Source organism: Mercenaria mercenaria, unplaced genomic scaffold (genome assembly GCF_021730395.1).
Source record: "Mercenaria mercenaria strain notata unplaced genomic scaffold, MADL_Memer_1 contig_1992, whole genome shotgun sequence".
Classification (NCBI taxonomy): Eukaryota; Metazoa; Mollusca; class Bivalvia; order Venerida; family Veneridae; genus Mercenaria; species Mercenaria mercenaria.
In genome coordinates, this window is record NW_026460017.1 from 19,291 (window position 1) to 42,322 (window position 23,032).

Below are 23,032 nucleotides of genomic sequence, written 5' to 3' on the forward strand. Positions count from 1 at the left end.
GCCAGTTGAAGAAAGGAAGCAAGATCTTGTGGTGATACAAGTTGTGTGCAAGTTTGGTTAAAATCAAATCATAAATGAAGCTGCTATTGTGCAGACAAGGTCAAAATAGCTCATTTTGGCCCTTTCAGGGGCCATAACTCTAGAACCCATTATGGGATCTGGCCGGTTCAAGAAAGGAACCGAGATCTTATGGTGACACAAGTTTTGTGCAAGTCTGATTAAATTCAAATTATAAATGAAGCTGCTATTGTGCAGACAAGGCCAAAATAGCTAATTCTGGCCCTTTCAGGGGCTATCACTCTGGAACCCATAATGAAATCTCGCCAGTTCAAGAAAGGAACCGAGATCTTATGGTGATACAAGTTGTGTGCAAGTTTGGTTAAAGTAAAATCATAAATGAAGCTGCTATTGTACAGACAAGGTCAAAATAGCAAATTCTGGCCCTTTCAGAGGCCATAACTCTGGAACCCATAAAGGAATCTGGCCAGTTCAAGAAAGGAACCAAGATCTTGTGGTGATACAAGCTGTGTGCCAGTTTGGTAAAAATCAAATCATAAATAAAGCTGCTATTGTGCAGACAAGGCCAAAATAGCTAATGTTGGCCCTTTCAGGGGCCATAACTCTGGAACCCATAATGGGATCTGGCCAGTTCAAGAAAGGAACCATGACCTTATGGTGATACAAGTTGTGTGCAAGTTTGGTTAAAATAAAATCATAAATGAAACCACTATCGTGCAGACAAGAAATTGTTGACAGACGGACGAAGGGTGATCACAAAAGCTCACCTTGTCACTATGTGACAGGTGAGCTAAAAAGAAACAGGACAAAAAGAAAACTGACTTAAAAAGGTTGTGATGCAAAAAAAATGAAAATGTGTTATTCAAGAAGCATGGCTAAAAGAACAAAGAAAGTCAATATGAATTGGGTAATTGATATCATCAGTATGTAAGTAATATGTTGTAACATAACCTTGTAAACTGTTCCAGTTTGCAAACAGGTTATAAACTAGTGCTTTTGTAGAAAAGCGCATGTCTCCTCCAATACATAGTAGTAATAGGCAAGAAGTCAATAGAGGACAGGAGCAAAAGTCCAAGAGACACTGTGACCTCGACCTTTAATAAAGTGACCCCAAAAACAATAGGGGTCATCAACTTACAGGTCCTATCACCCTATTAAGTTTGAAGGTTCTGGGTCAAATGGTTCTCAAGTTATTGATCGGAAATGGATTTCCATGATCTGGTCCCTGTGACCTTGACCTTTAATAGAAAGACCCCAAAATCAATAGGGGTCATCTACTCTGCAAGTCAAATCATCGTAAGAAGTTTCAACATTCTTGGTCAAGTAGTTCTCAAGTTATTGATCGGAAATGGTTTTCCATGTTCAGGCCCGTGACCTTGACCTTTAATAGAGTGACCCCAAAATCAATAGGGGTCACCTATTCTGCATGTCCAATCATCCTATGAAGTTTCAACATTCTGGGTCAAGTGGTTTTCAAGTTATTGATCGGAAATGGTTTTCCATGTTCAGGCCCCTGTAACCGTGACCTTTGATGGAGTGACCCCAAAAACAATAGGGGTCGTCTACCCTATAAGCCCTACCACCCTATGAAGTTTGAAGGTTCTCAGGCTGTCAACCAGGTCTTCTCCAAAATATAGGAAGAATATAGGAATATTTTCAAAACAAATATAGGAGCTTTTGGATAGTTTTGAGGCAAAATATAGGAGTTTTCAACAACATATATTTTCATTTACTGGTACATATACTATCAACTCTTACCTGTACACTTACTGTCTTACTGTTTCTACATTAATCAAAGTCTATAATGTCTACCATTCTCTTCAACAGCATCACAATCCAGATAAGACAGAAGACTCACTTCCAAAACAGTTGAGACCTTTTCTAAAAGCATTGTGCACTGTATGGAGGTTGAAAGGTTCAAAGTCAAGCAAACCCGGGTTGCCATCTGCTTTCAAACTTTCATTGACTTTTCTGTGAATGGATTTGTTGACATTCAGGCCATCAGATGAGAGACTTATCAAATTCTTCATGGGTAGGTCTACTTCAAAATCATTCCCTAATTTAAGGAAAGCTTCACTTACAATGTCAGCTGTTGCATGGCCAAAGTGAAAAGCTTTCAAAAACCTCACAGACACTTCTCCCTCAATATTCCTCCAAAATCTTATCAGTATGTCCATTTGTCTACATTGCTGTGCTGTAATAGTTTCATCAAACATAAGAACATACCCTAAATTTCCATCTATCACTTCCTTCACAATTGCTTCTGTCAAAAATGGTCTTATGGCTTCTAAAACTATGTATGATGCTTTTGTCCTTGACAAAGAAAACCGATCAGCAATATCACACTTGAACATCTTCTGAAACACTTTGTCAAGGCCATCACATGACCTGAATGAAAAATCAGCAGCTGCTACTTTAAAACACCACAACAGCTCAGATTCTGTGACTTGATGTTTCAAAGGGTGACTTGTGAATACATGTTGTATTTGCCTCTGCTCAATATCGCTTGAACCTACAGTAGCCGGTTTATTAGATGCTCCAGAGGCTGTAGCAGTCACTGTTTTATTGTCACCCTTGGTCAACACTTTTTGGGCAGTGTTTTTACCAAAACGAGTATCTGAGATCTGTTTGTGTTTTGTTGATTTACAGTGCTGTTTAACCCGAGTGAAACCACTGTTGCTTACAGAAAATTGCTTACAGCATAAAATGCAGTAAGCAACTTCAGAATTTCCTTTTACAGGTTTACACCATTTAAACAATTTAACACCATTGTCATCCTCTAAATCAAGCCACTTGTCATTCCAATGTGTCTTTCCTCCAGGCATTGTCTTACTATTACAAGGTAGTCACACTCACAGGCTGAATGGTTTTTTCAACATGGTTGTCTTATGGCACACCTGCAAAACTTAAATGTTGAAAATATTTATCTTACCATGTCAACAGACTACATGTGCTGTTAAAAATAAAAATTGTTTTATTAGCACAAACAGTCTGCCTATGTGCTTCGATTCCAGTTTGGAAGAGCAGGCATGGTCCCCTCAGTATGTAGGTAAGTCTCTGAGAAAATCTTCCTGTTGACAATTCAGTAAATGAAGACTTTGAATTTTGGTAAAACTGCATTAACTGTATATTTAAAACAGACATGGTACTTCTGCACCAGTTTGTTATCTTTACTATACTTTTTTGATGTCCAGATATTTGCCTTGTATTTCATCATTGGGGAGTATCTGAAAGAAAACATCTGAATGAGACTTTGATTTACCTGAAAGACCCATGTCCTGTTTCACTGCCTTGCAAAGTGACCATACAGATGATGAAGAAGAGCAAAACAACATTATCTTAAGGATGGTGATGCTGTGGCAGACATGGGAATTTTCTTACCTATAAAATAAAGAATCCAAAAGCAGTATCAAACCAAGATTTACTCTCTTATTCATCGGCAAGAACTTTACTAAAAAATATAGGAATATTTTTCAAAATATAGGAAAATATAGGAAATATAGGAGGTTTTTCAGAATATAGGATTTTGATCCAAAATATAGGAAAATATAGGAATATAGGAATCAGTTGACAGCCTGGGTTCTAAGTCAAATGGTTCTCCAGTTATTGATCGGAAATGAAGTGAGATGGACGGACTGCCTGATGGACAGGGCAAAAACAATATGGGGAGGGGACATAATAACATACCTTATTTCCAAGTGCCATTATAACGTTACCAAGATTGGACAAACTCTTGTTGATGTTTTGAGTTTCTTTCAATCTCTGTCCAGTGGCCCCTGATTCCTTCAACCTCTCACTTCCAGCTAAATCAACAAGGTTAAGGGTACCTGAAATACATAATTAAAGGCCTAGATTTTGGCAGAAGGCCAAGGGATTTCTGTCTTCATTAGCACAGTTGGGGGCTAATGACTATCACAGTATGGTTCCAATAAACAAGGGTCATTGTTTATTGGAATGTCAGTCTACCTTACAAGTGTATCAATTAGTGAGAAAGGGAAACAGTGTATTTTATTTAATATATGTGATCACTTTAAAAGTTAAACCTATTTTTGGCATTTTTTATGTGTTCATCAAACATAATAATAAAATAATAAGAAACTTATTTAGGAATATGTTACAAATTTCATTTTGTTTTTAGGTGAAATAAAGCGTTTTTATTTTTTCAAGTTCTTAGAAAAATGTGACATTCACTCATCTAAAAGTTTTGTTTTAGATTGAAAACTGAATGTGCATTTCAGTGTTATAAAGTAAAGCATGAAAAAAGTACATTTTCGGCAACTTATTAGGCCTAAAAAAAAAATATGTTTGTTTCCTGTAACATGCTGAAAAAAATGGGGGTCGGTAGGTAGGGAATTTTTTTTTTTTTTAATTTTTTTTTTAGTAGGTGTCAGAACAATTTCAGTGTTTAGTAAACCTTATTATCGCCAATTAACTGACTAATCAGGCCTCAACCTTAACTTTTTTCAGCAGTTGCCAGCAGGTTCACCAACTGCTAAAATCTAGTAGACCTGCTCAGACTTTAGTGGACCTCCAATTCTATCTCATAAATTGTGATGCTGTAGACGTCATAACTTCATATGACTCAAAGAAACAGGACTTATTTCTAAATAATTAAAAATGGAAGACTGTAGCAATCTGTTATCCCGAAAAATAATTATTTTGAAAAGTGTCCCAAAATATGGACACAATCAGCACCAGTGTTGAAAGTGAAAAAAAAACAAAAACATCAACAGTTATCGGTAATCATTCTGATGATAAACTAAGTAATTGGCCACGTTTTCATCATCAGTTAACACCCCCTCAAAGAGCTAAAAGAAGTGTGTCGGTTATTGTGGCATCTGCAGTGGAGATCAAAGCGGTATAGTTTCCACGAGATTGTCATTGCATTACGTCATGTTTTCGCGCCATGTGACACATCACTGTCTGATCGTCCCTTCTCGATTCCTTTAATTGTTGAGAAGAAATCAGTAAAAAAGTTTTTTCTTTTAATTTTTTAAAAGCGAATGTGCAATATCCCGAATAAACTGACATGTAAATGTGTCAGACCGTGAACGATGCTGACCTATTTGCCCTCAAGAAATTTACATTATTGTTTGAGAAGAATATCTAACAAAGTGTTGTGTCAAAAAATATATGTACGAAGACTCATTTAAAACTTATTAAAAATCGCAACGACATCATACTGCCTCATTTTAAAACCACATTTCTATTTACGTTCATGAGGTCACGTAACCTATTCTGCCGTGCTAACAGAAATCTGTTTGCCAAAAATCGTTTTACTCATGTATTTAAATTGCTGCCGCTTTTTCATTATTTAAGATTTTTTTAATTGTGTTTTTTGTACTTTCTGGTCAAAAAGTCTGAATTTTATTACCATAGTATGTACCGTTTTATTTACTTAAAAGGAAATAAATAATCAAGATCGCGCTGTTTGAAATTTTACAAAACATTATATGAAAATTTGATCGTTTTAAAAGAATTTTGCCTACATTCCTGTCGTTATCTTATCAAAATTGTTATAGAATTCAAACTGTATTAGTTCTCAAGCGGTGTTGAATATCTGAAGCGATTTTATTAAAAAATGAATGCACTACGCGCGTTTTTTTGTGTCAAAAGTAACTGCGATGTAAATTAAGTATTACGATAGGGCGCACGTGCTTGTGGAATGGAAAATTACCAGCATGACGTTTTGATATTTTTACGATTCGCGGGTAAATTCCAGTCAATCCAGGTAATTTTGCCTGATGTAATTACTCAATTTGGTAAAGTTACCACATAAAAACCACTCACCCGATCGGTGGAGTAGTCCATTCGTGCTATCCTGACTTCAACTCGCCAATGCTTATAACTGTAGAATGCCGTACTAAGGCAAAATCAACTTCGTTTTGTGAATTCGCCGATATGGGCACGATCCCCACCCCCACCACCCTTTTTTTTCACTTTTAAGGGTTTATTTATTTGCAGACCGTGACTGAAAATTGGTTGACTGTTGGTCTACCCAACTTTTGATAGTGGACCTGCCGATTATTTTTGGTTGCGTCGGTCCAACGGTCCACCGCTATGGTCGAGGCCTGTTAAATTACTTATCAAATAAAATTGTTGAAATTTGCTCCCACCTTTCATAACAGATGTTGTTCATACAAGTTTTTTTTCTACACTGATTCCTTTTGTTCAGTAACATTGTGTAACAGGCAAAGTTCTAGTTTTGCAGACAGACATAGCTTCGGGCCGTTTTTGCCAATTAGAGATTTTCGGGGCCACAATTAATCTTTTGTCGCAAATGGCTCAAGTGCAACCGACAGCGTGACCCCTGAACAAGTGGTACAAACATGATAATAGACTGCTCTTCTACGAATTGTTTATCAATTAACGTTTACACCTTGATCAAAAACACCTTTCATAATGAAGTACTAAATACAAACCGCGAGATAACCACGTGTCAGTCGGCGCGTGGCGTGATTGACACCTGTCAGTAGCTAATTAGTATATGCGCTCCGCCTACTGCCATACTTCCGCTTGTGGCGGCGAACAGTATTGAAATTCACCGAGATTTTGATTGACAAGGGGCAGAACTTTTGAACTCGATATGCATCAAAGAAAACTTCTCGATTTTCGCGGGGTGAAAACCCGGAACCTCGAGTCTAACCGACAAACAGGCTTTTCGCCATGTTGTTTCATGTCGACAGAACCAGGAACGTTCGTGTCTATGCGCGACGAGGTCGGGTTACAACTAAATTATTCCTATAATCAATAAGATATGATCAGAATCTCGAATTTCAGCCCATAAAAAAATTGCGGTCGGCGGTAAAAACTTACGGTCGGTCGGGGTTACAGGAAACAAACATATTTTTTTTTTAGGCCTTATTGGAATTGAAAATTCAGTATAGATAGAACACAATAATTTGATTTTACCCAGTAATACTATATTCCAACTAGAGATGCTTTTGAGAAAAGCGCATGTCTCCCACAACTGCCCCTATGAAAAATGTTAGTTTCTCTAGATGGTTTAGACAAGTGGATCCAATTAGATGGTCTGGATGAGTGGATTCAATCAGTAAATCAAGGGCCATAAATCAAAAGTGCCTGGGCGGATTTGGCTAGTTATCGAACTTGGCTAAGGTCTTATGGCCAAACACATTTTGTTCAAGTTTGGTGAAGATCGGATGAGAAATGTTCGACTAAGAGAGTGGACTGGAGTAAAAAGACATATTTTTTCGGTGTAAAGAGACATATTTTTTCGGTAATTCAAGGGCCGTAACTCCAAAATGCCTGGACCGATTTGGCTAGTTATCGAACTTGGCCGAGGTCTCATGGTCAAACATATTTTGTTCAAGTTTGGTGAAGATTGGATGAGAAGTGTTCGAATTAGAGCGCGGACAAGAGTAAAAAGGCCGATTTTTGGCAATTCAAGGGACATAACTCCAAGACACCTGGACTGATTTGGCTAGTTATTGAACTTGGCCGAGGTCTTATGGTCAAACACATTTTTTTTAAGTTTGGTGAAAATTGGATGAGAAATGTTCGACTTAGAGTGCGGACAAGCTTGTGACAGACAGACAGACAAACTGGAGTAAATCAATATGTCTCCCACACCACTTTGTGGTGGGAGACATAATAATGGTGATTGCATGTATATGAAAAAATCATTTTCCCATTCTTTTTGTAAGTATTCTATATAAATATAATGGAAGGATCACCTTCATCAGCATGACCTTTTTCAATATAATTATCACACTGGATAACCGGCTATCCTGACGCCCGCAGGAAATGTAACCCAGCTGTAAATTGGTAGGTAAAGTTTTTCATTTATTTCTATTAAAACGAAGACAATTCTTGCAAATCAGCTTGACAGTTTTGTCAAGGAATGACCATGGCTTACATTTACAATTTCTGGGCCAAAAACGATCGTTATGTTTTGAGATATTCGCTAACAATTTCTTCAGTTTGAAAAATTGAGCAAAAATCCAAAGTTTTGCGCAAATTGTTTTGTTTATGAACAACCTGTGAAAATTTTTATCATCTGGTTTAACAGATGTGTCCTTTTGGAACACCTGTGTGAAGTTTCCGGGTTCTACGTTATTCTTGAAAAAAGTATATTAGCCGTTAAATAGGCATGGTCGAGAAAAAAAGACTGTCGAAAACGGCCGCTGTATTTGAAATAGGCAGTCGTTGAAGTCAGCTGTCGGCTGTCGAGAATACAGCTGTATAAAAGTATAAAAACTGTCTTGTAGACATGTTATATGCCCCGTTGTGTCTCTTCCTTATGTATATTTTGTATCTGTTTAGTCTGTATGTGTTTTTGCGATTTCTTTTATCTTTCATTCGTGTAAAATGTGTATACTTGCAGTCAGTAAACAGTTTGTATATACTTATGTATGGTCCTTATTGCCATGTCGAGTTTGTCCTTTTGCTTTAGAGTCTAGAAGTTGCTTTGTTCCTTTCGTCCGTCCCTCCGTCCGCCCGCAGTGTCTTGTCCGGGCTCTGATTCTACATGCATGGACTGATTTTTAAGTATTTATTTTTAAACTTCAAACATGTGTTACCGATGATACAAGTATTAGTGAGGCCCATTCATACCACCTCCAATGTCAGTATAACAAAAAAAATTCTTTAACACAGAGCTATTAATAAGTATTTTGTGTCAGGCTGGCAATTTCTACATGCATAGACAAAATTTCAAATATATTGTGACTGTGTGAGATCGTAAACAAGTAAAGAAGAGTTCCGATCTACCTTGTTATATGTTAATTAAAGCTACATGTGGCTGCCATGTTAAGAAATAACTTTTGCAAAGTTCTGCTTATTTAGATTTGAAACAGTCGTTTTCAATCGTTTGTCTATACATCAACAACTTGCAGTTTTAGACCATGAATAAACTGGTATTTGTTGTAAAGGTATTTATGAATAAAACAAAATGGCAGATTTACATTAGGAGAAGTTAGATAATTGTGTATGAGCAAATAAGATTATACACCTATCAAGCACCGCACTGAGAACACTTCAAAACAAGAATGGGCATTTGAGATTCATTAAATATACTGAATTCTTCAAACGAAATTCAAAGGACTGACGACCAGAAGCAATCACTTGCACTTGCAAAACCCGAGGTGAAATTACTTTCTGTAGAAGCCCGGAGGCACCTGTACTGGTTTTCCTCCACCATCAAAAGCTGGCAAAACGGCAATATGTACTATAATGCTTCGGTGTAACTGCAAAAAATATATATGGTTGGCTTTCGCATGGCGGAAAAATGGCAAGAACGCGTGAACTAGGTTAAAATTCAGCCCGCGTATGAAGGAATATAGTCCTAAAGCCTCTTGAAATGAAAGTACCATTTTAAAAAGTAATTACGTTTCCGTCAAATCACTGCCAGTAATACTTTTTACATACAAAAGTATTCAAAATCATCGGAGTTAATGGATAGTCTATAAATGTTAACATCCGAGTTCAACGACAGCACTAGCGGTCGTTTTCGACAGTCTTTTTTTCTCGACCATGCCTATTTAACGGCTAATATACTTTTTCAGGAATAACGTAGAACCCGGAAACTTTACACAGGTGTTCCGAAAGGACACATCTGTTAAACCAGATGATAAGGTTGTTCGTATACAAAACAATTTGCACAAAACTTCGGATTTTTGCTCGATTTTTCAAACTGAAGAAATTGTTAGCGAATATCTCAAAACATAATGATTGTTTTTGGCCCAGAAATTGTAAATGTAAGCCATGGTCATTCCTTGACAAAACTGTCAAGTTGATTTTCAAGAACTGGCTTCGTTTTAATAGAAATAAATGAAAAACTTTACCTACCGATTTACAGCTGGGTTTCATTTCCTGCTGGGTTACATTTCCAGCGGGCGTCAGGATAGCCGGTTATCCAGTGTGATTATGATATTGGAAGACATTGTTTGTCAACAGAAAGTTTCACTATATATCATTCTGTGTTTCATTACCATTATTACTTTTAATATTATTACTATATCTTTTATCATTTTTATTTGTAATAATAATATTATTATTAATAATAAGATAATTATTATCTATATAATAATGAAATGATAATAATAATTATTATGAAAGAAATTTTTTTTTCAACTCTTCATGGTCTAGTCGGGACCCCTGCTGTGCTAACTGCCCTCTAATCAGCTACTGTTACATAATCGCTGATAAGCGGCCGCCAGCAGATAAGATGGGAGTTGTTTATTGGATGGGGGGAGGGGGGATCTAGGCCTTTAAAACTAGTTGCTATCTGCCATTTTCAGAGCTGTGAACAGCAAATTGCAGTCAGATGAAAATTTCGATAGGGTGTTCAGATGACCACCACCGAACACTGTTGGGTCCAGAGCTAAGCCCTACTCGGTCCTATGCACAACGTACACTGTTCCTGAAAATATCCCTTTTCCAGCATTAAATCGGGATTTATTGGTACTGAGAAGATTATTATAAATCAAATTAATAAGGGCAATTTGTTACTTGGTACCACATGGTCCATACAGTAGACAGGGTTGCAACTTAGTTGAGAAAATGAAATTCCCCGACTATTCCCTGACTAAACCATACTTTTCACTGACCAATATAACCATATTTTTTCAGTCTCCTCCTCCCCTACAGCTGTCCAATTCACCAGGAAAAGTATAGAATTAGTCTGCTCTCGAGGCAAGGGTCGCAAAGCCTTTCTTCAAAATTCAAAACATAAAAACGAAATTGATTCAAACACATTTGAATTATGTTTATACACAATTACACCAAAATGTGTTTGTAAATACTTATAAATACTGCTTGAAGACTGTCATAGCCACTGAACATTTTAAACATCGACCCAGAATTTCATTTTTCCCTGACTTTTCTAAAATTTCATTTTTCACTGACCATTATCAAGACTTCCTTGACATTTCACTGACCTTGAAAAAAAATCATTTTTCCCTGACTTTTCAAGGTAAGTGGCAACCCTGGTAGATTATAGACATCAGTCTGTTATTGCTGTCAGCAAACACATCTCATTCCATATCTATATAGGAAAGATCGCTGTGACGTCACGCATTTACATCTGTTTATCTGGTGGTGGGCAAAAGCAATGTTTTTACATCATTTGTGTACGGGATCCGAATTTTTTATTTTTAATAACTTTTTCGCTCATTTATGGATTTTCAAAATTTAAAAAGTTTTGAAATACTTACAATTTTCATAATATTATTTAAATATCATTTTTAAATGAATAACTGTTTTAAATGACATATAGTTTTAATAGTGGCATAGTGATGTTCAAAACTTTTAGAAAACACTGTAAGTTAAGCGTTCATAATTAATCCATTTTATTTCAATTAATAATTAAAAGTAATTAACCTTTAGCCTGCTGGCGGCAAGTGATTTTGCCTTTGCGACCAGTGCAGATCAAGAGCAGCCTTCACATCAGTGCAGTCAGATCATGATCTGCACTGTTTGCCATTCAGGCAGTGTCTTTTTGGTATGCACCCCTTATATCAGTTAATGGTACTGTCCAAATTGAAAGATGGACAAGTTCATTATAGGAATTTAGCAGGGTAAGGGTTAATATATTGCTTGATTTATAACTTTTCCATTGATCAAAAAATTATTGATATAATTTGTGTTTTAAGAAAGTTTAGGCCATCAGAAAAACATGGACGTTCGGCGTTTGCCCACCCGATCACTGTCTTATCAGTTCTAAAAATAGAAAATACAACGGATTTGTATACAAACACAATCTCTCCTAAAGCATGTAGCCCTGCAGTTTTGATACTGGAGAAATAGTACATTCTTTGGGCCATATTAGAAAATGATAAGAAGGAAGAGTTATGAAGAAAATATATAATAATTATTAATATATTTGCAACCTGTGTATTAATAAATAAAAGTTTTAAAATGTGAAAAGATGTGCAAAGAGTTTATAATTATACCCCCACAAAACGAAGTTTGGGGGGTATATAGGAGTGAGCTTGTCGGTCCGTTGATTTTCATGGTTTCCGGACAATAACTCATGAATGGCTTGACAGATTGAAATAATTTTCGGTACACAGATGTAACATCATAAAAGACAGGTCAAGTTTGACTTTGTGGTCAGTAGGTCAAACATAAAGGTCACGATGACCCGGAACAGTTCAACTGTTCCGGATGATAACGAGAAAACGCTTGGGCCTATTGTCATGAAAGTTGACAGGGAGGTAGGTCATGACCAGCAGATGACCCCTATTGATTTTGAGGTCAGTAGGTCAAAGGTCAAGGTCACAATGACCCAAAACAGTTTACGGACGATAACTTGAGAACGCTTGGGCCTAGGATCACGAAAGTTGATAGGAAGGTTGATCATGACCAGCAGATGACCCTTATTGATTTTGAGGTCAGTAAGTCAAAGGTCAAGGTCACATTGACCCAGAACAGTAGAACTTTTTTTGACATTGGCTTACTTCTGTGACAAGGTGGCTTACTTCTGTGACAAGGTGGCTTACTTCTACTTCTGTGACAAGGTGGCTTACTTCTGTGACAAGGTGGCTTACTTCTGGGACAGCTCTAGTTTTACTAAAGAATTGTGTCAACGTAGACAAAAACTATATTTTTGCTGTAAATTTTCCTATACATGTATTTTTCTTCTATTCTTATGGAAACTTGGTTGACAGTCTGTAACTGAACTACCTGTCTGTTCATGCATGTGTTTGCATGTGTGCCTTTCTGCATTTGTGTGATTATAACCCTTGTGCTTAAGTTATCACAAGGCTGTCTGTTTACTTGAAAATTTTCTGATTACAGCTCTCTTGAAAAAGAAACCAGACACTCTAGAGGCAGATTAAGTATGGGCTTCAGGTAGCTTTACCCATTTATTTATTTGCAGCATTTTACATAATGATCAGTGTTTATGATATCCAAGCATTTGCATGAATGATCCACAGCAGGTCAAACCGAAGAACACCTCTGTTGTCCAGTCCAGCCACAGATCTCTCACTGATGGCAGGTTGTGGATTCAAGTGCCAGCCCACTACAGACTATTAAATTTAGTGAGAAACACTTAGTAGTTTGTGGTGGATAAAGGTGGACTTGTACTGGTACTTTCCAGGAACGATGGATAGGAAACTACCAGCCTGACATAGCTGAAGTACTGCTGAAATGGGCACAAAACTGTAATCAAAATAAAAAAAAGAGATCAAACTAAAGCGTATACATTATGTAAACAAGAGCTGTCACTATTGGTGACAAATGCCCCCGAAGCCTGCCCAAGAATGCTAGTTGTATGCGCCAAAAAATCACACATCATTTCATGACCTTGACTTGACCTAAGAGGCCCGGGTCATAAGCGTGACACACCTCAATATGGTTAACATTTTTGTCAAATTATTTTCAAATCCCTTGATAAATGGCAGAGTTATGGACAAGACAAGAAACACCTTTGACTTCTAAGTGTGACCTTGACCTTGAAGCTAGGGGTCTAGGTCTTGTGCATGACATCTCATCTCGTTATAGGGAACATTTATGCCAAGTAATTTCAAAATCCCTTCATCAATGGCAGAGTAATGGACCGGACAAGAAACATGTTAACTTTTAACCTCTAAGTGTGACCTATAGCAAGGGGTCTGGATCTTGCGCATGACACGTCGTCTCATTATGAGGAACATTTATGCCAAGTAATATCAAAATCCCTTGATGAATGGCAGAGTTATGGACCGGACACGAAACAGACCATGTTAACCTTTGACCTCTAAGTGTGACCTTGACCTAAGTGTGACACGTCGTCTCATTATGGTGAACATTTATGCCAAGTAATATCAAAATCCCTTTATGGATGGAAGAGTTACAGCCCGGACAAGAATTCACCGGACGCACGCACGCACGGACAGTGCGATTTTAATATGCCCACCTTCGGGGACATAAAAAGGAAGCGTTGTCAGATTTGTCTCATTGATCCAGATCAAAATACTTAGTGTTTGCTTACAGCTTTTTGTAATATAACATACTCAAATTTGGAACAGGCCACTTCGTTTGTGGGGGTATATAGGACTGAGCTTGTTGGTTGGTCAGTCTGTCGGTCGGTCTGTCTGTCAAGTCTATTGGTTTTCATGGTGCCTTGACAATAACTCATGAAAGGCTTGACAGATTTAAATTTTTTTTGGTACACAGGTGTAACATCATAAAATACAGGTAAAGTTTGACTGGCTACAAACCACCATTTTTTTACGTAGTTATGGCCCCTTTCCAACTTAAAATTTGCCAAACTTATGGTTTCTAGACTATAACTCATGAAAGGCTTGACAGATTTAAATAATTTTTGGTACACAGGACTGGTGTAACATCATAAAATACAGGTCAAGTTGACTTGGCTACAAACCACCATTTTTTTGACATAGTTATGGCTCCCTTTCAAACTTCAAATTTATCAAACTCATGGTTTCCGCACAATAACTCATGAAAGCTTGACAGATTTAAATAATTTTTGGTAGACAGGTGTAACATCATAAAATACAAGTTAAGTTCGACTTTGGGTACAAACTAGGGATGGCAACGAATAGCATTTTTATTATTCGAATATTCGGTCATCAAGTGATCAACAACTACTCAAAATCCTACGTGTTTTCATACCCTAATCAGCGACATGCATTAATTCTACTTTCGTTTACACCGGAAGTAATTCAGTCATTGACGAATTAAAACTGACAAATCGTTCTCATCGCTTGTTCATCTTTTGGAGTATAAAATATTCGTTATTTGCCTTTATATACAAATAATTTTTATAGAATTTACTTATTTCTTACAGGGATGTAGCCCTTGTGTAACTGAAGTCTTTCCACACATATTACACGTAACCGACTTCTTATCGGATGATGGCGTGAAATACTTCAAAACAACAGGAGGCATTGCTTGCATTTTGACAGTAGATTCACAGCAGGGCGAGATAAGGGTAATATAAAGAAAAAAATGGCTTAACTTCACATCTCTTTGTCTGAAAATTGAGTATTGATTGAAAAAAAAGTTAACCATTTATTCGTTATTTCATTCAGATAATCCGATTTACGTAAAAAAAATGACATGCATCCCATTTGACTTGTTTTCTCTACTTTTCGGCATTTTTCTTTACTCAAATACGTCTTTTATCGACTTTGATTGAAATCCGAGTAATTAGTTCAAGTGATGTCTGATCATTTTTAATTACAAACGGTTCGCACCTACCGAAAACAAGGCGAGTTCTCACGGATTTACATCCATTTGTGACCATTTTTTCTTCTTCTAAAGGTAAGCAATTAGCGGTATGAACTACAGGGTACACTGTCATCACCTTAGCGATGTACAATCTCAGTAAGCTAATATACAAAATGACACGTCTGACAAAGACAGAAGCCATTTTTGCGCAAATTTATAATGAAAGCGGGTTTTGGCAAATTAGATAAACGAACATTTTTGTTCTTTCATTTGGCTTTTATTTATTTTTCATGATCTTATATTTTTCCGAATATTCGAATAGTAAAACAGTATTCGAATATTCGTGTAATGAACGAATATTCAAATATCTGAATATTCATTGCCATCCCTAGTACAAACCACCAATTTTTTGACATAGTTATAGCCCCTTTCCAACTTAAAATTTGCCAAACTCATGGTTTCCGCACAATAACTCATGAAAGGCTTGACAGATTTAAATAAATTTTGGTACACAGGCTTTTCTTTCTTATGGTTGCATGCCATATATACTTCTGTGACAATGCCGTTTTGTGGGGGTATAATTCGTCACTCCTCTGACAGTTCTAGTTTTACCTCGTAACCAGTTGTAATTTATGTAATAGAAATAACCCTAAATCCTACAGGGCATGGACGGTAGCATGCGGCATTTCCACTACGTCCATGAACAGGCTCAATTATACCGAGCTTGCAACATTTTCATTTTTGTTGTGTTGAGTGACCTGTGGAGTTTCCACTTTTTCTGTTTCTTTCTATGATCTAATAATAATGAGTAATCTTGTAGAAAGTAATGAAACCTGGTAACTTTAATCATGTTTTGCATTATTTAGTTATAATTATGAAATTAAACCAGCATAGTTATGTTAATATGTTGAAATAAAATTTAAATCTTTGTGTTTCTTTTAAAGAGATGTTGAGGTCATTTAAATGTAATGTTATAATCAAATGAATAGGTTGCAATCGGTTAGTAAAATAATTGTTAGGGGACGAAAATCGGGTATATGGACAGTGGCAGAAAAGTTAAATAATATTCTAGCTCCAGCAAGACAACATACAAATAGTCTGGCCTTAGTTTCAACGTAAATAAAAATTTGGTCTGAATGAGTGCGTGCGTGAGTGAGTGAGTAACGACTTAAGGGTACACATTGGGTGTCCCCATCTACCATGTGGCCTGGAATCTAAAGAATCACAAAAATGCAAATATATTTCCTCTCTTCGCTGGAAATAATAAACACCAAAATATATTATAAGTTGGCTTTAATTCAAGGAGTTAACAAACAAGAGCTGTCCGTAAGACAGCCAGTGCTCAACTATTCAAATCGTTGTCCCTGAAGCAGGAATATTACCCTAATGTTAAAATATCTATAGAGTTCCAATCCAGTATCTGCATTAGTTTTGGAGATAGTAACTTGCAAGCAAAACTTTAACCAGAAGTTTTCTAAGTCCAAAAGGGGGCATAATTTCCCAAAATACATGTCAGAGTTATGGGACTTGATGCAAACAACTAGTTTTATAACCCCGAAGACACATATATGAAGTTTCAAATTAATATCCTTTATTTGTTTTACAGATAGTAACTTGCATGCAAAACTTTAACCAGAATTTTCTAATTCCAAAAGGGGGCATAATTTGCCCAAAATACATGTCAGAGTTATGGGACTTGACCCAGTGAGGTTGGTAATTGATCTAGAAAAAGAAACAAGAGGGTCATGATGACCCTGGATCGCTCACCTGAGTAATATGAGCTACATGTTTCAAATGTCAAACTGATGATAAAATATTAAGAAAGTCAGTGGGTCACATTCATGGTCAATGAAATTCAGTTTTACGATTTGTGTGCAATACTGTGTAAATCATCAATATTTCAAGGCTTATCTTAAAAAACAAGAAAGTAGTCAGTAGGTCAAGGTCACAATCAAGTGACATCATATTACTTGGGGTCATCAGGTAATTATAATTAAATAGTCTTGGAAATAGGATCAGATGATTTTTTAAGTATTTTTCCTATATAACTCACATAATAACTAAGTGACCCAGGGCGAGGCCTCTTTTAACCCCAGGGGCATAATTTGAACAATTTTGATAGAGGACTACTAGACAATGCATCATACCAAATATCAAAAGCCTAGGTTGTATGGTTTCTGACAAGAAGATTTTTAAAGCTTTTTCCTATATAAGTCTATATGAAACTTGGGTCCCCCAGGGCAGGGCCTCTTTTCACCCCAGGGGTACAATTTGAACAATTTTGGTTGAGGACCATAAGACAATGCTACAAACCAAATATCAAAGGTCTAAGAGTTGTGGTTTCAGACAAGAAGATTTTTAAACTTTTTTCCCTATATAAGTCTATGTAAAACTTGGGACCCCCGTGGCGGGGCCATATTTAACCCTAGGGGGATAATTTGAACAATCTTGGTAGAGGACCACTAGATGATGCTACATACCAAATATCAAAGCCCTAGGCCATGTGGTTTTGTACAAGAAGATTTTCAAAGTTTTCCCTATATAACTCTTTATAAACCATGTGACCCCCGGGGCGGGGCCATATTTGACCCTAGGGGGATAATTTGAAAAATCTTGGTAGAGGACCACTAGATGATGCTACATACCAAATATCAAAGCCCTAGGCCATGTGGTTTTGTACAAGAAGATTTTCAAAGTTTTCCCTATATAACTCTATATAAACCATGTGACCCCCCGGAGCAGGGCCATATCTGACCCTAGGGGGATAATTTGAACAATCTTGGTAGAGGACCACTAGATGATGCTACATACCAAATATCAAAGCCTTAGGCCATGTGGTTTTGTACAGAAGATTTTCAAAGTTTTCCCTATATAAGTCTATATAAACCATGTGACCCCTGGGGCGGGGCCATATTTGACCCTACGGGGATAATTTGAACAATTTTGGTAGAGGACCACTAGATGATGCTAAACACCACATAACAAAGCCCTAGGCCCTGTGGTTTTGGACAAGAAGATTTTTAAAGTTTTTCCTTTCGGTTGCCATGGCAACCAGAGTTCTGCATGGAATTCAATTCTTTGAATAATTTTGAAAGGGGGCCACCCAAGGATCATTCCTGTGAAGTTTGGTGTAATTCTGCCCAGTGGTTTTCAAGAAGAAGATTTTTTTTAGGAAATGTTGACGGACGGATGACGCACGCCGGACATTGGGCGGTCACAATAGCTCTCCATGAGCCTTTGGCTCAGGTGAGCTAAAAATAAGTTTCAAATCTATATGCCTTTAAGTAATAGCTATATGTACTTGCACACCAAACTTTAACCAGGATTTTCCAAGTCCAAAAGGTGGCATGATTTGGCCAAAATTCATGTCAGAGTTACTGGATTTGATGCTATCAACTAGTTTTATAACCCCTAAGACACATGTGAAGTTTCATTTTAATATGTGCATTAGTTTTGGAGATAGTAACTTGCATGCAAAACTTTAACCAGAATTTTCTAAGTCCAAAATGGGGCATAATTTGGCCAAAATACATGTCAGAGTTATGGGACTTGACCCAGTGAGGTTGGTAATTGACCTAGAAAAAGAAAAAATAAGTTTGAAAGCTATATGCCTTTAAATGATAGCCATATGTACTTGCATGCAAAACTTTAACCAAGTTGTAATGCCGACACCGTCGCCAGGGTGAGTAGAACAGCTAGACTATTCTTTGAATAGTCGAGCTAACAAGAGGGTCATGATTACCCTGAATCGCCCACCTGAGTAATATGAGCCACATGTTTCAAATGGCAAACTGATGCTAAGATATTAAGAAAGTAGGTAAGTAGGTCACATTCATGGTCACTGAAAGGCAGTTTTTAAGATCGGTATGTAAAACTGTGCATGTCATCCAAATTTCAAGGCTGTATCTAAAAAAACAGGAAAGTAGGTCAGTAGGTCAAGTTCACAGCAAGGTGACCTGTAATCACTTGGGTACATCAGGTAAATATAATTAAACAGTCTAGGAAATATGATCTGATAATTTTTGAAGTATTTTTTCCTATATAACTCATATAACTAGTGACCCCAGGGCAGGGCCTCTTTTCACCCCAGGGGCATAACTTGAACAATATTGTTAGAGGTCCACTAGGCAATGCTACATACCAAATATCAAAGGCCTAGGCCTTGAACTTTCAGACAAGAAGATTTTTATTTTTTCCCCTATATAAGTCTATGTTAAACTTGGGACCCCCAGGAAAGGGCCTCTTTTCATCACAGGGTAATAATTTGAACAATTTTGGTACAGGACCACAAGGCAATGCAACACAACAAATATCAAAAGCCTAGGCCTTGCAGTTTCAGACAAGAAGATTTTTTAAAGTTTTCTCCTATATAAGTTTATGTAAAACTTGGGACCCCAGGGGTGGGGCCTCTTTTCACCCCAGGGGCACAATTTGAACAATCTTCATAGAGGACCATAAGGCAATGCTACATACAAAATATCAAAGGCCTAGGTCTTGCAGTTTCAGACAAGAAGATTTTTAAATTTTTTTCCTATACAAGTCTATGTAAAACTTGAGACCCCCCGGAGCAGGGCCTCTTTTCACCCCTTTTGAATGATACATATTTCTGAGATTTAGTATAATTATGTACAATAAAACAGTTAAATCTTACTCTGTAAAGGGTAGGACACAAAATAAGATTTCAACACTCAAGTTGAAGATATTTCATGCAGCATGTGTCAAAGTTTAGCAAAACTATCAAACATCGCTAAAGGTATCACATTAAAAGTTTACTATAAATTTTATTATGAAATAAAATATTTTCATTAAAACACTGTGCACAATATTGAAGTGGTCACATATTACTTGGCGCCATAAAATCTCCAGGAAAAGTGCTACCATATTTGATCTACTTTTTCATATAGAAGGCACATCAGAATCAAAATTATATATAACTGAATGGTGTAACATTTAATTGGTACATTCTTGGCCCAAAATATTTATATGACCTCTATGCACTCCTAAATTATTCGCAGGATGTGTAAACCCTGCCGTGCTCTGATATCATTAAAACTTGGTCAAACTGACGTCACGCTGGTCTACTATTTTGGGCAATACATACGACAAGAAATAGTAATTCCCTTTTTCATTCACTTTTTTGATAAAAGACATTAGATTCGAAACAATATATAATAGAATAATTTACTTGGGCTAATAGCCTAGCTATGCCCTCGCAAATTATTCCACGGGCGTATAACCATTTCGTCATGTTTAAATATATTAAACATCATTTCTTAAATAGCATTTATTTATACATTTGATATTCAGATGAAAGAGTTAAAGATCTATAGTTTCTGACTGGTAAAAGCTATAATGATATTTTTACTGTAAAAATACCTGATATAGATCTATTTACTCTAAGTACTGAAAACATTATAATTTAACATAAATGTGGCAGTTAATTAAGAACAATATGGTAAACAATATCAGAACTTTCCAGTGGGAAATCATTGATCTGCAAGTGTTTTATTGCATGTTAATTATCAACAATCCCTTATTATCAGTTATTATGCACATTAGTTACAACTTGCTATTTTTTAGCAAGGCAGTGTACGTTGTGCAAAGGGGTATAGTGGGAGTAATATGGGGAGAAAAACCCTCAAGTTCTTTGTATTTCTGCATTTTATATTCTCTGAAATGACTTAAGAATTAGATGGATATTTGTCGTATTAAAATTTGAACATCACCAAATCATAGAAAGAAAGAATTGTTTTACATGAAAATTGAACAGCTTATAAAACAGGTATATTATTCTAAGAACCGATTGTCAATTAACTGATTGATGCTTGAATTCCCGAAAAGCCGGTCAAGTGATGACAGTAACTCATCATTTTTTTCAAAAAATCAGACGAGCTAAAAAAGGAACAAACAAATTCAGTGAATGTATATCTCCCATCAAATAAGTTTTTTTTTGTGAATGAGGGGACTATATTTTGAAAATTATTTTCCAGATATACACAAGTTACATACAGTAGGACTGTGCCATGGTATGTTGGTTCACTGACTGAACTGAGTATGATTTATTTCTCTGAATATAATATTGCATAAACAGCGCGCTCGACTATTTCAATGCTGGATAGTGAAACTTGGCACATCTGGGGAAGCTGCAGCTGTCACCGGAGTGTTTAATGACTCAAATGTTGATGAAATTCTAAGTAAAAAGGGGATATAACTCATAAAATTACTGAGTTACTGACCTTGTGTCATATGATGAGGATGATGAACTGGAAAAACTAATTAAAATTTTAATCAAATTCATTAAGTAATGACAAAGATATAGTGAAAGTGCACCACAATAAACCTGAAATTCTAAGTAAAAAGGGAGTGGTGCAAGAGTTATGGCCCTTGTTTTATATGATGTGGGTGATGATGTGGTACAACTATTCTAAGTTTGAATCAAATCCATCTGGTAATAACAGAGATAAAGTGAAAGTGCATCAAAACTTTAACCTGAAATTTTAAGCAAAAAGGGGGATAATTAAAAAAATATTGGTGCAAGAGTTATTGTCCTTGTGTCATATGATGTGGATGATGATGTGGTACAACTGTTTAAAGTTTGAATCAAATCTGTTTGGTAATAACAGAGATAGAGTGAAAGTGCATAAACACTTTAACCTGAAATTTTAAGTAACAAGAGGGCCAAGATGGACCTAGGTCGCTCACCTGAGTAACACACCATAACAGTGTAAACATGTTTTACCTAGTGATTTCATGGAGACAAATATTCTGACCAATTTTCATTAAGATTGGACCAAAAAAAGTGGCCTCTTGACTAGTGATGAAACGATGATCCAGTTAAATCGAATAATCGTCACCGGCAGCCACAGGTCGCCGACTACTGATGTTGGAGTTCTGAAATCGATGTCGCTAGCGCTTTTCGCGCAATTGATCCCTTTCCGTTCATTCCATATATCCGTTATTTTCATATATTTCGTTAATTAAACCGCAAGGGACGTCACTGTCACATGTTAAAATGGCAGAAAAAGTGTCCAGGAAAAGTTCGGTCGACTGTGTGGGCTTATTTTGGCTTCGAAAAAACAAAACAAGGACCACATATTAAATAAAACCTCAACATGCAATCTGTTATTTGCAAACTCTGCCGAAAATCATATGTGAACAAAGGTATGTTTTCGTACCCAAACTATTCGAACCCTTCGTAATTCGTATGGACTTTGTGAATTATTAAACAATGATCCCGATGTACCTCTCTGTGTCTGTCAATTTGTCAACCTTATTTTGAAATAGTCTTGAACTGTTTTGTTTTATATTTATCTTATCAAGCCAACGAGATTGAGATTAAATTAATCAATTTTATACTTATAGAAATTTATAGTTAAAAGTAAAAATGCATTCCCTAAATACATTAAATGTATTCACCATGATCACTTGACACTTGTTATTGGTTTAATTTACTTATCAAGAAAAGTATTTATGAGTACAATTTTAATAAACATCCCTAGTCCCAAGTAATGATAAAAGCATAGTATATTTTTGTTTTATGAAATTATCTGAAATGTATTGCCTAAGTGGAATCTATAATAAGAGTATAATTATAGGTAAGTCTGAATGCTTTTACTTTCGATTATATAATCGATTGTGAATCGAAATAACTGTTCAGATTCGATTTGATTATCGATTTTGTTTTGAAACCGATTTTACAACACTACTCTTGACTGTAAACAGGCATTTTCTTTGATTTGACCTTGTGACCTAGTTTTTTATCCCACATGAACCAGATTCGAACTTGTCTAAAATTTCAAGAAAACAAACATTCTGACAAAGTTTCTGGAAGGTTGGAGCAAAAAAGTGGCCTCTAGAGTGTATACAAGCTTTT

The 23,032-nt window shown here is 36.4% G+C and overlaps 1 protein-coding gene across 1 annotated transcript in view; it reads right to left on the reverse strand.

The window, feature by feature from the left end:
- Positions 1–23,032, reverse strand: part of LOC128552061 (carboxy-terminal kinesin 2-like) — a gene marked incomplete at its 5' end in the record, with an annotated part of 53,071 nt that overhangs the window by 12,820 nt on the left and 17,219 nt on the right. Inside the window, one exon of the mRNA XM_053533057.1 lies at positions 3,706–3,845. Coding sequence (XP_053389032.1) covers positions 3,706–3,845 — 140 coding nt within the window. The remainder of the gene's footprint in view (positions 1–3,705; positions 3,846–23,032) is intronic.